We start from the raw sequence: 17,500 nt of genomic DNA on the forward strand, positions 1-17,500 counted from the left end.
TATTATTATTATTATTATTATTATTATTATTATTATTATTATTATTATTATCATTATTTATATTCCATTGTCAGAAAAAAAAAGAACAAAAGAAGAAAAGAAAGGATGACATATTTTGCGAGGGTCAATGACAGACAGTAAAGAAAGGCACGGTTTAAATGTTGCAGAAATGCATAGACGGGGGAACGTAATTGAAGAGAATCGTGTAAAAGGAGGTGGAGATGGTGATGGCGGTGATAGTGGAGAAGAGGGGTTGGTTGGGACGAGGAGATTGGGTGGTGGTCGGAACTAATACAGAAGACGTTCCTAATATCCGGATCCGTCGGTAAATTCACGATAACCGTTACCACTCTATTAATTGATCGCCAACATCGACGATATATGTTCATTAGAGAACACTCATTAAGGGGCTACAACGTGTCTACCGTCCTTGTATACACATATATATATCTCGTTTACTACTTGGCTTATTATATGCGATTAGATATTTACTTTTCTGCTCTATTACCGTGGATTGCGATTTACAAAACCGGTCGACGATGTTTCTAATCATAAATTAAAAAGAGAGAGAGAGAGAGAGAGAGAGAGAGAGAGAGAGAGAGAGAGAGAAAATTCAATGTCGATTTTAATCGATCAATTTCTTCTTTCTTTCTTTCTTTCTTTCTTTTTTTTTCCACAAATTTTTTGACCTTCGATATATTTATTTTCTAATCCTTTCGAAAGTCATGCATGACACATTTTATTATTACGAGACTGTTGAAAAAATGGATCTTCAAAAAATAAAAAAAAAATAAAAAAGAAATAAAAAAAAGAAAATAGATGGCAAAAAGGAAGAGGAAGATGATGAAGAGGAAGAAAGATTGCGATGGATCGTCGTGATAGATCGATCGATAGAGCGATCGATCTCTCGATTAACATGAAATAAACTTGTTGACACGGTGACGACTCATGAATCAAGATTTACAAGGGAACGCGCACGTGTGCGTGTGTGCACACGTGTATGTGTTGTTTTTTCTCCTCTCCACCGTCCAGACCCCCTCCACCCACCCACTCCCTCCCCTCTAACCCTTCTCCTCGAGATATAGTCATACCTACATACATACGTATATCCATTTGCAGATTAAAGTGGGTCAAAACCTTGTGTATCGTACCGAACGAAATAAAAAAAAGAGAAAAAAAAGAGGGGGGAAAAAAAACAAGAAAAGAAAAAAGGGAAAACAAAACAAAAATACCCCTATCGAAAACGTATTCGAAGGTAATAGAGCAGAGTTATGACGTTAAAAAAAAAAGAAAAAAGAAAAAAAAATGAAACAGAAAAAATAAACAAATATTTTCGCGTTAAATAGTCAACCGATACGCATGGAAGAGCTTATTGTGTTATTGTTCTTTTTTTCTTTTTCGTTTTTTATTTTTTATTTTTTTCCTCTTCTCTCTCTCTCTCTTTTGCTTTGACAATCCTTTCAATAAGTGCATCACTTTTCGCGCAATAGTTTCATTTTCTCGTCTTCGCATTCGCATCTCATTATTCTATTTTTAACGATCTATAATAAGAAAATTAACGATTTGTTTCACATTGTGAATATATTATATATATATATATATATATATATATATATATATATATATATATATATATATATATATATATATTGTGCCTTTCATCACGGAGATAATTTTAATTTATTTAAATAGATTTTTAATTTGTAAAGAATTAAAATTATCAAAATCGTACAAGCATATACGGATAAAGAAGAATTTATTTCTATTAAACGCGAAAAGTCATTACGTTTTTGTTTTCTTTACTTTTTATCTTTATTTTTCTTTTTTTTTTTGTTTTTCTTTTTTTTGGCGTTACCTCGTCAAAATTTCTCTTCGACAATACCAGAATAGGGATGTTTCGTGATTGATTTAGTTTTCGTTACTTTTCTTTTTTTTAATAATAAAATAAAAAACAAACAAAAAAAAAAGAATAAATAAATAAATAAAAAAAATAAAAAGAAAATAAATAAAAAAGAAAGAAAGATCTATCGGATCTAATTGGATAAAGTCAGATTGTCGTTACGTACATTACGAAATTCTGTTATTTATCAATTAGCGATCATTTAAAGAAGCGAATGGAGCGATGATTAGCATGTAAGTCAAGTATACAGTCGAACAAAAAAAAACAAAAAAAAAAGGAAAAATGAAAGAAACGGGAATGGGAGGGAAGGAGGGGGAGGATCTAAAGGAAGAAGTTGAATGGCTGTAGGCACGCGATGTGCTCGCCATAGGCGATATAAAATTTGCTCGTTGCACCTTGTCGGCTTTATGAGGGATATTTATTTGAGGAAGGAACAAAGAGGAGGCAGAGAGAGAGAGAGAGAGAGAGAGAGTGAGAGAGTGGAAAGAGCTTTAATCGACCGGAGAAAGCCTCGCCTTATTTTCTTCGATGCTTCAAAAAGACTTGTTTATAATGTAAAGCTTTTATCTTTATTTTAAGATATCTTTAATTTGCTAAAAACGACAATAATTTATCTTTCCTCTATCTCCCTCTCTATCTCTCTCTTTCTTTGTTTTTTTTTTCTTTTTTTTTTTTTTTTTTTTTAATTAATTAAATAATTTCTGTTCTAATCTGAGAAACGTAAAGAATTAATGAGAAAAAAAAAGAAAAAAAAAAAAAGAAAAAAAAAATTCGAACTTCGTTAAAAATTAATTGAACGAATTATTTTCATACTAAGACACTGGCTCTAATCTCAATTGACATGAAAAAGAAAGAGAACAAAAAACAAAAAACAAACAAAAAAAAACAAAAAAAAATCACTTAGGAAAATCACTTTTCACGAATCAATACCTCTCTATCTACGTTTCTAATGAAAAAAAAAAAAAAAAAAAAAAAAAAAAAAAAAAAATATTTAAACGTGCGTATTCGTCAAATTTTTGAAAACTTTTTTAATTAATAAAGAAGAATTGTTGTATCAGCGATAAAAAAGGAAAAAAAAAAACAAAGGGAAAAGAAGAAGAAGAAGAAGAAAGTGTGTAATGAACGATAAAAGAGAAGTATTGCTAACGTCAGAGTGGGAATATGTATACAAGCGGATGTAAAACAAGCATCAGACCCTTTCTATCTCATTTGCCTTTCGGAAACACCATAAAGCTTCTCCCCGCATCCGGTCGAGCTCGTTCGAGCAGGACGCTGCTGCATGCTGCTACTCAAGGAGGAGGTAAAACTGGCCCTCCACCTTCCCTCCCCCAACCCCTCTACAGCCCCTCCTTGTCTTTCTTTTTCTCTTATTCTTTGTAGACGTGCGATACCAAGCCTAATACGAGAGTCACGCGCGATTTCCGTGTTCCAATTATAATATCTATCTCTTTCTCTCTCCTCCCTCTTCCTCCTTCCCAGCAACCATCCCCCCACCATCTCTCTCTGTCTGTCTCTCTCTCTCTCTATCTATCTCTTAGTTTCCGGTATAGCTTTCACAAAGTTCTAAGCTTTCATCGAATTAAATAGAAGAAAAGAGAGATATTAGACCATCTACTTCTTCTTTTTCTTCTTCTTCTTCTTCTTCTTCTTCTTCTTCTTCTTCTTCTTCATCTTCATCTTCTTCTTCTTGGCTTCTTATACTTCTTTTATTTGTACTTTGAAATCTTTTTCTACATTCGTCTACTTCTGGTTTCCTTTACTATTACTATTACTACCACTACTACTACTACTATTACTTCTTCTTTTTCTTTTAACTATTTCTACTTCTACTTCGTTCCAATTCCACGTCTACTTTTACTTCCTCCAATTTTTCCAAACACATTAACTGTTTCTCCATATATTTCTATTTCTCCTGACGCGCGTAGTAAACGGACAGTCTTTCACTTCTCCTATCCTTTTCCTATGGGCTGTCATCATCGATCCTAGATTTATTTATAGAAACCTCTTCGGCCTCCATATCGGCTTGCACTTGGCAATTTCTGTGTTTCCTCATTCGTACCCATCGCATGTGGCCGCTCTTGCCCCCATCTCTTAATAGTTATATAGTATATACATGCATAAAATATATTTTGCAGATTGCGTTTCATCGTATCAATATACACGTTAATATTCGATTTAAATTTGGAATTATTTTACTTAGTTTATATATATATATATATATTCATTTCGATATTTGTAATCGTTCCATTATTCATCGTATGTACATGTAGTTTGCTATCTATTAGATTTAAATTGATATTATTTTATTTAATCGATATCTGAATATCTTCTTGATATCCGTTAATTGTTTCATTAGCAATAAACTTCAATTTATATATAACTCGATATTATTAGAAATAATAATAATAATAATAATAATAATAATAATAATAATAATAATAATATATAAATATTATCAGTGAGAAGCAATAACGTGTTCATTCAAGAAAAAAAAAACAAAACAAAACAAAAAAAAAACAAAAAGAAATGGGTATTATCATTTTCACGATTATAAACGATGTTACGTTAAAAAAGTTATATAAAAAAAAAAAAAAAAAAAAAAAAAAAAAAAAAAAAAAAAAAAAGGAAAGAAAAAAAAACAAAGAAAGAGAAAAAAAAGAATTGTTGATTAGTACAATAGAGATTCTTCTTAGAGATTTGAATTATAGAATAAACGTTTCATTATAAAATTCACTTTCAACGTAATATCGTAAGGAAAAGAAAAGACGATAAAACACAAGAGGCGTATCCAGAATTCATTACAATCGATATCAATATTCTCGATGATACGGGTACATCCCATATAAATGCGGGTCTATTAATTACTCAAGTATAATATCGTATGTCCTAATAACCTGAGTAGATGCAAATTTGTTCGTAATATTAGTCCCTCCTTCAATCTCTTCTCTTTTTTTTTTTTTTCTTTAATATTATTATTATTATTATTATTATTATTATTATTATTATTATTATTATTATTATTATTATTATTATTATTATTATTATTATTATTATTATCTTGGATAGATTGCGAAGAACCCTAAATCGATTCGTTGATAAAAGTGACGTAACTTAATGGCGAAGATAAATCAATCTTTTTTTTTGTTCTTTTTTTTCAGTGATTAATCCGCTACGAGTCTCCCCTCTCCCCCTGGCCCCCCTCCCCTATGCACTCTTTTTTGTATTTATTTAGAAGAAAAAGAGAAAAAGACTAGAAAAGAAAAGAAAAGAAAGAAAAAAAGAACAATACATACATGAAAAAAAAAAGTATCCCACCCAATTATAAGGATGACAATTAACGAGATTGCATTGCGAACAAAAAAAAAAAAAAAAGGAAAAGAGCAGAAAAAAAAAGGAAAAGAAAAGAACTAGTAGGTATGCAGTCTATAAATCAGATAACAAAAGAGAATAATAATCGATCATGATCGATTGATCGATTGATCGATCGGTCAATTATATCGATCTATCGACTGGTCAATTGTAATACGAAGATCTAATCATACCGTCGTCGTCATCTTCATCATCATCATCATCATCATCATCATCATCATCATCATCATTATTATTATCATCATCATAGTTATCATCTTGGAGAAGCAACAACTTCGTCGAAGTGTGATATAGCAAATTCTATACGAATGATTAGACAAAGTAGAATCTAGGAGAGTTATCGGGGGTGCAACACCATGTCATAGGTCTATTACTCTTCGAACAGGTTGCATTAATAATCCGTGATTATGATCGGCCTAACGCCAGTAGCGGATTCAAGGCATCTAGCCAACGTTCATGGTATATTCATAGCGATAGAAGGAGAGGAACGTCCTTCGTAAGCAGTGTTAGAATTCAACGGAGCTTCCGCCCTCTCTCTCTCTCTCTCTCTCGCTCGCTCGCTCGCTCGTTCGCTTGCTCTCTCTCTCTCTCTCTCTCTCTCTCTCTTTCTCTCTCTTTAACTCTCTCGTTCTCTCTGCGGTTTCCGCCGGCTGTGGTGACGAGGACGCAACTCTACGCCCTGATCCTGAGTGGTTCCTTAATTAGAAATCAACCGGTAGCTTTATCGGTTAAGTTCCTAGTTACTTCTGTGGTCGATGCCAGCGGCAAATTTCAAAGCAGAAAATCTAATCTCCATATTTTGACATACCTATACCTATATATATATATATATATATATATATATATATATATATATATATATATACATACATACATATATCTAACTTCCCTTACTTATAAATAAATAAATAAATAAATAAATAAATATATATTTATTTATTTATTTATTGGTATTATGTATATTGAATCATTATAATCTTTAGAATAGATAGATTCGATTTATATAAAAAAAAAAAAAAAAAAAAAAACTGAAATGAATTATAAACAAATAACTTAAAAACTATATCAAATAATTAAATGACTTGTTGATACGCCGTTTAATCTTCGATATATTGATTCCGATAAAAAAAAAAAGGGAAAAAAAAGAGAGAGGGGGAGAAAAAAAAAGAAAAATGTAAAAAACAAAACCACCGAGTAAAAGGTAATAATCGAAAGATTACGCATATTATTTATTAGTATCGATTTCAAAAAAAAAAAAAAAAAAGAGAGAAAGAGAGACGAGACATTAACGCTAAACGATAATTATTCAAATATAAAAATCGAAAAAATGTACGAGTAAGGAATAATCTCGAATCGATAGAATTATTATTGTTTTTAATAATGAGAAAAAAAAAAGAAAAAAAAATTTGATAAGACGAGATTCCGAGTGAATAATTCTATTGACTCGTGCATGAACTACGTAATCTACGAGATGAGATAAGGAAAGATAAAAAGAAGAAGAATAAGAAGAAGAAGAAGAAGAAGAAGAAGAAGAAGAAGATAAAGATATAGGAACGTGAAGAAGAAGAAGATGCTGCTGCAAAGCATAATAACCGGCATTACTAATGATGATTTACGTTGTTACAAGGAGGTCCAACAGAATGTGAAAGAGAAAGACAGAGATAGAGATGTGTATATATATATATGTGTGTGTGTGTTTGTTTGTGTGTGTGTGTGTGTGTTTGTTTGTATATATATCTATAGAAAGAGACTGAGTGAGTGAGTGAGAGAGAAAGAGAGAGAGAAAAGATTGAAGAAATGATTTATCGGATCGGCACGACCGAGATTAACTCTCGCGAATGCTTTGAATGATCCCGTTCTCTAGAAACCGATCTGTTTCTTCTTGATAGATAAGATCGATCGGTCGATCGATCGCACGGATCAAAGATTTGTGACCATTAAGCGTATATTCTTAGATATATATTGCAGAAGGTGTGTGCAGAAGTTACCGATGATAAACCTCGATCGTATCTAAAAAAATTTTAAAACCTGAATGAAAATTTAAATAATAATATATATTTATTTTTATTATAATAATAATATTATTATATATATTATTATAATAATAATAATAATAATAATAATAATAATAATAATAATATTAATAATAATAATAATAATAATAATAATAATATTGATAATAATAATCAAACAAATGAAAATTAATATTAACGATTAAAATTGAATACGATTATACAAATGAGAAATGGATGAAATATTTAATCGATATATTTAATAGAATCTATTAGATAGAAAAATATATCTGTCAATTCATCTTTTTATACATGAAAGTTAATAATTATACGCCATTTTCGATGATAACAAAACCATCAACAAATCAAACAAACTTAATCCGATGACGTTCCACCAAATTTGAACGTTTCCATTATTTCGTTCATTTTTCAAAAAAGCTTTAATGAATTCGATGATTGCGAATGTGAATAATTCAACGAAAGGGAACAAATAACGACGAGTTATTAAAATATGTCCCGATGGTTTTATCCATTGTACGTGATTGTTTACGTGATGAAAGGAAAAGAATTTCTTTTTACTTGTATGCTTTTTCTTTTTCTTTTTTTTTTCTTCTTACCGCACCCCCCCCATATATTCTAGCTACGACTATACGAAAGGAACCGAAAAATGGAGTCGATAGATACGATCGTTATATCGTCATGATCATTATGATCCTATAAGAAGATCCTTAGACTTTCATCGAAGTTCTGTAATCGCGTACAAATGATTAAACGTAATAATCTCCCCCCCCACCGTTTCCTCCCCACTTTAGGGGAATGTCTACTCTACGATCTCTCTCTCTCCCTCTCTCTCTCTTTCTCTCCCACTCTAATACAACGATTAAATCTTCTCGTATGGATCACATCGGTGTATTATTGTTAACCCATCTATTTCTCTTCGGGTAAAATAATTATGGCGACCAAGCCAACACAGGATGCAGCGTATCCGATTACTACATACATATTAGTACGCAGTAGAAACGTATTACTACGGTAGGGATATCGGATCGTTATTATTCACTATCTATCTATCTATATATGTATGTATGCATGCGTGCATGCATGCATGCATGCATGCATGGATGGATGGATGGATGGATGGATGGATGGATGGATAGATGGATGAATGCATGGATGTATATATGTATGCGTTTACATATATAAATATATATATATATATATATACTATATATATATATGTATGTACATATATATATATATGTATGTACATATATATATATATAATGTATGTATGTATATATGTATATACATCGACCGTTTGGAATTCTATCCGACGTGGATGAACTCCCACACGAAAATAATTTACGTAGTAGCGATACTTCCTTCGCACATTCCAACGTTCCGCAAATTTTCCACGCCCTTTTCTCCGTTTGCTATTTTATTATTATTATTTTTTTTTTTTCCCCTTATATATATATATATCACCAGTCTTCCACAAGAACAATGATAATTTTTAATTTAATGATAATTAAAGGTTTAAACGTGTTGAAGTAATTACCTCTTACTTCTCAGCAAATTTTGTCCTTCAATATAAATTATAAGATTAGAAAGAAAAAGGATACATTTCTTGGAAGAAGTCGAGATGCGGCGGTTGTAAGATATCCAGGGCCGAGAGAACCTGAAAAATAAAAGGAAAAGAAAGAGTGAGGAATAATAATAATAATAATAACAAAAAAGAAAAAAAGAAAAAAAGAAAAAAAAATACACACATACTATCAAAAGATCCGTTCTTTTCGATATTCGCGTTGAATAAAAAAAAAAAAAAAAAAAGAAAAAAACGAGCTACAGTTATAAGATAACGAATCTATTTAAATACAATTGGCCAAATGCAATCGTGAAGATTAGAGAAAGGAAAAAAGAAAAAGAAGAAAAGAAAAGAAAAAAAAAAAAGAAAAAAAGAAAAAGGAAAGAAAATAAAGATAAAGAATGAGAGAGAGAAAAAAAAAAGAAGATCAAAACAATTGATCTCGTATAGCGAATACAAAAAGAAATAATCGAGTAGCGTGAGAGGAGTGAACGGGGAGGGATAAAGGAAAGATAAAATCGAGACGATAGAAGCTAATCGTTTGGGAAATCTGAAAATATAAAACGGGGTAAACTTTCGATATAGACAACACAATGCAAGGGAAGAAGTATCGGAGAGAAGGAAAGAGAAAAAAGGGAGAGGCGAGGAGAGGAGGGGGTGCGAGAGAGAGAGAGAGAGGGAAAGAGAGAGAGAGAAAAGTCGAGTGTGTCGACAGCGGATAATCCAAGAAAAAGGATCGACTCGAGTACATACACAAATATAGGCATTTACGAGAGCAGCCACTCGAAGAGTTAAGGGTTTTGATGCCTTTGAAGAAAGTTTCTTCGAATGAAACTTGAATATACATACATACATACATACATATATATATATATATATATATATATATATATATATAAAGAGAGGGATACAATGTGTGTGGGTAGGTGTACCTGCTCACTACTCTCATGATACTTTAAAAATCCAAACTCTTTGAAAAATAAATGTACTTTCGTGGCGCAGTACTCTCGAGTAGCTCGACTCTGGTAACTCAACTGAGAGAAAAGAGAGAGAGAGAAAGAGAAAGAGAGAGGGGGGAAGAGAGGAGAGGAGGAAGAGAGAGAGAGAGAGAGAGAGAGAGAGAATATGATCACGGGAAACGTGAAGGAACGAACAAACGCGACCTCCTCCTAAAGAGGAGGTCTTCCTACTGATTCCCTTTTTTTACTTGTCTCTCTCATACCAAATACAACATATAGAAAGTTTTACTTTCTATTTCTTATTCTAACATATGTATATATATATATACATATATATTCATATATATATATATATATATATATATATATATATATATATATATACATATACATATATATTCCCTCGATCTTTCTTAAACATAAAAATAAAACGATAAACGATAATATTATACTATTCGATTGTTTTATACCTATAAGAAAAATATCTATACATATATATATATATATATATATATATATATATATATATATATATATGAAACTCACGTTTTCGTGTTTGAAGAAACAAAGCATCTTCAGTTCTCTGAAAACGCGCTTGCTGCTGACGAGACTTTGAAAGACATTCGGCAGTTTCTTTAAGGCCACTCTCCTACCATCCCTCGGATCCGTGACAGCCCTGTAATATACAGAAAAAAGAAAAATAATAATAATAATAACGACAATAATAATAATAATAATAATAATAATAATAATAATAATAATAGTAATAATAATAATAATAATAATAATAATAATAATAATAGTAATAATAATTAATTGATCGATATCAATTAAGAACGATCAACGAGTATTAAGAATTATTCATTTTATAAGATTATATATTCTTCTTAACGGAAAGTAGAATAAGATATAAAGATATAAATTAAGATGAGTAATAACGGGGATTCATTTATTTTCGAAAATAAATTATTATATTATTCCAAGATATATATATATATATATATATATATATATATATATATATATATGATCCAATTTCTGTCTGATAATGAAGAAATACCACAGAAATACGATCGATAATAATCGAGGAAAATGTCATATATATATATATATATATATATATATATATATATATATATATATAAAAAGAGATAGAGTGAGAGGGAAGGTGAGAGGGAGAGAGAGAGAGAGAGAGGGCAATGTACAACACCGAAATCGATGTCTATTAACAGTGATTCGCCGACCAACGAAATAATTATTACTCCTGCAAATTAGCAGGTTTATGCCGGTTCGATTTCATTGCTAAAAAGAGAGAGAGAGAAAGATATATATATATATATAGACAGAGATAGAGAAATGAGGTAGGGGGAGAGGGGAGGGGGCGAACAGGCTATGGTATATCTCTCCATATACCACAAACTGCTAGTGGTGGTCATCCGGTTCTCTTGATCTACCTTCGCTTTCGTTCGATGACCAATTCCATTTTCAACCATTCTAGCAATACGAATTGTTGTACAGACAGAAAGAAAGACAGACAGACAGAGAGATAGACAGAGACAGATAGACAAACGGATAGAGATAAAACGAGACAACGAACTTGATAAAATAATTTTGAATTTGAAAAGGGGAATGAGAAATTGCTTTTCAAATATGCAATATATAGTGAATCCCAAGACCACCGGCAGATTTTTATATCTATCCTTTTAAATGACTTTACTCGTTTGCAAAAGAAAAAGAAAAAGAAAAAGAAAAAAAAAAAGAAAAAAAAAAAGAAAAAAAGAAAAGAAAATGAAAACAAAAAAAAAATAATAATAATAAATAAATTTTTGAGAGAGTTAATAAAATTTTTAAAAGGATTTTATTTCGATATAATTCCAATTTTTTCTTTGTCGAAAAATGAAATACAATACATATTATATATATATATATATATATATATATATATATATATATATACATGTTTAAAGATATACAGACAAGTATGTACGTATATATGTATGTATGTATGTATATATATGGCATTAATTTCTGTCGGATTAACATTTAAAAAGAAAGGTATACTTTGATATAATTCAAATCTTTTTTGTTGAAAAATAAAATTAAAAAAATATATACATACACACGCGCGTGTGTACATATACATATAAATATAAATACATATGATATTAATATCTGTCGGATTAATTCTTAAAAATGGATTTATGCCAAAGGAAAGATATAGATCTACAAGAAATACATAAGTGGCTACATATATATATATATATATATATATATATATATATATGCGTGTGTGTGCATGTACGTCTCTCTCTCTCTTTCTCTCTCTCTCCCTCTGTATATGTGTGTGTGTATGTGTACATATATAGGGATATTACACGTATCGTTATAACGTCGAGCATCCTGATCCGTTTTCGTGGAAGAAAGAATCGCGGTGGATGCTCGAGTGCACGCAAAAGCTATGAGTTTAATACCCTCCCCCTTCCTCGCCGCCAAATGATAATGAAATATATGGAACGGGAAGAGGGAGGGATCAATAGGATCTTTTCCTGTACGGGAAATTTCTTTCAAATCTCGTCGTATTGAAAAAGAAATTCAAATTATTATCGTACATATCTATATAAAGAAATTATTAAAAATTATAAAAATATTTCGTTAAAAAAAAAAATATTTATATATATATATATAGATAGATATCGATATATAAATTATATTATAAAAAGATATACGTAGATATATCGATCATTAATATCGCATTATTTTAAATATTACTTCTGATGATATATTAAAATCGTCAATACATTTTTGGACGATCCAAACAATAGATAATTTTTTAAAACGTATAAAAAAGAAAACAAAATTAAAAAAAAAAGAAAAAAAAGAAAGAAAGAAAGAAAGAAAAGAAAAAACAAAAAGTAAACTTCAATTTCGATGTTACATTCTTATTTTCCTTTGTTCCTTCCCTTTTTTTTTTTTCTTTTTAGATGTTATAACGTTAAAATTAAAAATGATCAATATTTCTAAAGATGTTGGCATTAAAATGTTTGTAAAAAAAAAAAAAAAAAAATTGCATAAAAAGAAGGAGAAGGAGAAAGAGAGAGAGAGAGAGAGAGAGAGAGAGAAAAGATATCTTCGATGTCTATATCACATTTCTGTTCTTTTTATTAACTTTTCTTTTTACTCCATTCTCTGTCTCTCGTTCTCTTTTTTTTTCTTTTTCTCAAAAAAAAAAAAAGAAAAAAATATATATATATATACTTAATACATATCAGAAATTAAAAAAAATTTGTCGCGTGTCATAAGGAAGAAAACGATCGAACCGGCTGAGTAAGCCGGAATTAGAGCGTGCAGCCTTCGATGCATATCCCATATATATGCGATTCAGGGTCGTTCCACTCGAAATTCGTGGCTTCGCTTCCGTGATGCTCAGCAGAAAGAGAGAGAGAGAGAGAGAGAAAAAGAGAGAGAGAGAGAGAGAGAGAGAGAGAGAGAGAGAAAAGAGGGGGAAGACAGACAGACAGACAGACAGACAGAAAGAGGGAGAGAAAGAAAAAGAAAGAGAGAGTGCATTGAACCTTTTCGACGGTCGTCGTACCTTTCTTTCTTCCGTCACCCCTTTTCACACAGTCAAACGATCTTTTTTTCACCCTCTTTTTTTTAATCGTTTCTTTTCTTTTCTTTTTTTCTTCTTTTTTTTTTTCATTTTTCATTTTTCCCCTTCCTTTCCTTTTTTCATCTTTTCTTCTCTTTTTTTTATTTTCTTTTTTGTTATTTTTTTTCTTTTATCCTTTTTCTTTTTTTTTTCCCCCCCCGTATTTTCTTCAAGTCTACAAGAAAAATTCCTTCTTAGGTTTTCTCGGTTCTACGTTAGTCGTACAAAGAAAACAGTTTTTAAATAGTCAAGCTGTGATAACGTCGCACGATTAAAATACGAACTTTGAAACTGTCTAGATTAGAGTCTTAGCATTTATCGTATCTCTTAACGCATTCTTCTTCTTTGTATAAATGAGGTTTTTTTTTCTTTTCTTTTCTATTTCTCTCTCTCTCTCTCTCTCTCTCTCTCTCTCTCTCTCTCTCTCTCTCTCTCTCTCTAGTTTTTTTTTCTTCTTTTCTTTATTTCTTTTTAATCTATTTTTCAATATAATTTCTCGAATAGTCACATCGTTTAATAGCAAATCAATGATTTTGTATTATTGGAATTAATTAGTGTGTTCGTTTTCTTTTTTTTTTTTTTTTTTTTTTTTTTTTTTTTTTTTTTTTTTTTTTTTTATATGAAACGAATCATCGAATCATATAGATAATGAAAATTTTTCATTTGTCGAACGAACGTTAATAGGACGAATAAAAGAAAATAATTTTCTCATGGTTCATTTGCAATTGGATCGTATTATATACCAGAGGAAAGAAGTGGAGGATTTGCACTTGACAGGTTTGAAACATATTAGGTTCGTTCTAATTTCAAAGACATCTCGAGTGTCTTTTATAGTATTACACGTAACGAAGCACGAAGAACAAACAGAGATCGATTTAATGATCGATAATAAAGTTAATGGGCTATGGTCCGATTTGTTGTGGCATTTTCTTTTAGTTCTTTTTTCTTTTTTTCTTTTTTTCTTTTTTTTTCTTTTTTTTTTCTTTTTTTTTCTGTTTGTTCTGTAAGAAAGGACGAAGGACGTCGATATTTTTTTTTTTATTTTTTTTTTTTTTTATTTCTTTTGAGAGACATCCTCACATCTTCACATTTTGATAACGCAAAAATGTCTATCTATGATATAAAAAAAACAAAAAAACAATATATATATATATATATATATGTATGTATGTATGTATGTATATCTTCGACATTTAAGCATTGAAATATTGAACGATATTTAAATTTCAATAAAATGCAGATTTATGAATATTTATCGACGGTAAACAAGTACAATGTGGCGTGCGTATTCGTATGCTCCGAGAAGAACGGAGATAAAGCTGACGTGCCGTGCTTGCAAACTGCAATCAAAAGAATACAAATTGATGGAGTGTACACATCATGTACACAAATATACAACTATATATACATGAAGATAAATACATATATATATATGTATTGAAACTTTCATCTTGCTACGTAGTCACGTATTTAAAATAACAAAAATATATTACGAGAGATCTTTAATCGTACGAGAAAGAAAGAAAGAAACAGAGAGAGAGAAAGAGAGAGAGAGAGAGAGAGAGAGAGAGAGAGAGAGAGAGACAAATTCTAATTGTCTATATATTTCCTGATGAAATCTAGAAAAAGAAAAAAGGAAAAAATGTGTGTGTATGTATGTATGTATATATTTTTTAATTCATTTCTTCGATCCTTCGAAATTCTTTTCGTCGCAAGAAAGAGCAGCTGCACCGAAGTATCATCACCTGCAAAAACGCACCTGCCGTGTCTCACTCGATATTGCTCTCATTTCTCAATTTCGATTGATTTTATAAGATCCACAACGGAGATCTATCAAAGACGATGAAAATGAGAAAAAAAAAAAAAAAAGAAAAAAAGAAAATAAGAAGAAGAAGAAAAGAAAGATCAGAAGATCCGAGAAAAAAGAGAGAATGAAAAAGAATGATAAATTCATGAGAAAAATTTGACAAAGGTCATGGAGATCACCGAAAGAGAGAGAAAGAAAAAAAGAGAGAGAGAGAGAGAAAGAGAGAGAGAGAGAAAGAGAGAAAAGAAAAAAAAAGAAAGAAGACGGTGACCTTGAAAGGCAGGCGTAACCTTGGGAGTAGAGCAGAGTACGGCTTCCGCATTGCAGGAGTGGGGAGAAGAAGCAGCAGCATTGCGAAAGCTTTCCTTCGGATCAATTCCGTGAGACGATGCACAGCATCGCCTTTTATCAAAGAATCTTTTTATACTTCTATATGTCCGCATGAATATCAAATAATAGTAATGCAATCGGACGAATGAGAAAAACCTATTTTCCATTTTCATTGCCATTCATTCTTTTATGGTGCCTATAAGTAAAAATGGATATTCTCATCTAAACATGTTCGTATGAGAGAATCGTAAGATAAAATTTGAGATAAAAAGAGAGGAAGGAAAAAAAAAAAGAAAAAAACAAACAAACAAACAAACAACAAAGAAAGAAAACAAAACAGCTTATACGTTCAGTAGAAATGAACGTGATATGGTGCATACTATTGTAATGTTCTTGCATAGCACCTTTATCTATGTTCGTTCATTCGTTGATTATCATTTTCTAATGTCTCGTTTCGTACGTTCGAGTTTGATCATTAAATTTTAATCTTCCAAGATTTTTCTTTTCTTTTTTTTTTTTTCTTTTTTTCTTTTTTTCTTTTTTTTTTCTCTCCATCCACTTTCAGTACTTCTTTTTTCTTACTGCATTTTCAATTATCCCTTATTTTTTTCTGTATATTCAGTACAAAAGGAAATGAACATTTGATGTTACGATTCTTTATATGAGACGTTCATTTCTAATAATCACTTTCCAATGTTCATTTCCGACGTTCTACTTTGATGTTCAGTTTTGATCTTTAATTTCAATCTTCGATCTTTGTTATTCAATGCGAGTATTTACTTTTAATAGTCATTTTTAATTACTCGTTCTATTTTTTTTATTTCTTTTCTTTTTTCTGTTTTATCTTTTTCATTTTTTATTTTTGACTTTTGAGAAAGGGCGCTGTTTAAAATACAAGCTGAAAGAACAGCTGATATTTAGGAAAACAAGTGGAGAAACTTTTATACGATTCTAATTTATAATGATCATTTCTAAATATTCATTTCGAATATTTCGCTTAATCGTTCGATTTAAAGATCCTCGAAGATTATAATTATTTATATTATATCTAATTAAAATTCTAATAAATTTTTAATAAGTTTTTTTTCTTTTTTTTCTTTTTTTTTTTTTTTTAATAAATTCACTCTATATGCATTCGCGTATTAAAAATTCGAATGAAATCTAACAAACAAATTCGAACTAACGAATAAATTTTATATATATATATATATATATATATATATATATATATAATGTGTATATGTGAATATTTATTTAATGTTAGTGAAATTAGAAAATATATTATTATTTTATTTTATTATAATATATATATAATTATTTTATTAGGGTTATTAAATATCCGTGATCTACAAATGTGTTCCAAGATTTATCCGTTCCTTTATTATTATTATTATTATGAATAATAATAACAATAATAATAATAATAATATTAATATTAATAGAGACTGTATGTGAAAAAGAAAAAAAATAGATATTAAAAGAAATATATATATATATATATATATATATATATATATATATATATACGATTTTAAAGATTTAAAAGATCGAAGATCGAAGGAGAGGAGAGGGTCGTAGGTTTCTTCTCATTCGAGGATAAAAAAACTAAATTTTGTTCGTTCGAAATTCATTTTAGATGGTTACGGAGAATGTTTCTTCTTCCTCTTGATCGCGATAAATCAAACTAATGAGTCCCGTAATCGATCGAGGAACGTGCGCGGCTACACTTTCTGTGCGACTTCCAAGATCGAAGGAAGACCCTCGTGAGAGAACACGCATGCACGCATTCACGCATTCACACATTCACGCATTCACGCACGCACGAACGCACGTGACGCGACGAGACACGACACGACATGAAGCGAGCCACTTACACGTCAATTATAAAT

General features: G+C 30.2%; 1 protein-coding gene across 2 annotated transcripts in view; it reads right to left on the bottom strand.

The window, feature by feature from the left end:
• The window catches only part of nmo (serine/threonine-protein kinase nemo), a 112,678-nt gene that overhangs the window by 36,486 nt on the left and 58,692 nt on the right, over window positions 1-17,500 (bottom strand). For both annotated transcript variants that reach the window (XR_014982836.1, XM_085660703.1), the window contains exons 2-3: window positions 10,372-10,501; window positions 8,904-8,959 (exon numbers count right to left, since the gene is read on the bottom strand). Coding sequence is in view for 1 of the 2 variants with exons in the window: in XM_085660703.1 (XP_085516829.1) it covers window positions 8,904-8,959; window positions 10,372-10,501 (186 nt within the window). In the remaining variant the exon portion in view is untranslated. The remainder of the gene's footprint in view (window positions 1-8,903; window positions 8,960-10,371; window positions 10,502-17,500) is intronic.

Source organism: Vespa mandarinia, chromosome 12 (assembly GCF_050613455.1).
Source record: "Vespa mandarinia isolate Hongniang chromosome 12, ASM5061345v1, whole genome shotgun sequence".
In the NCBI taxonomy this organism is placed as follows: domain Eukaryota; kingdom Metazoa; phylum Arthropoda; class Insecta; order Hymenoptera; family Vespidae; genus Vespa; species Vespa mandarinia.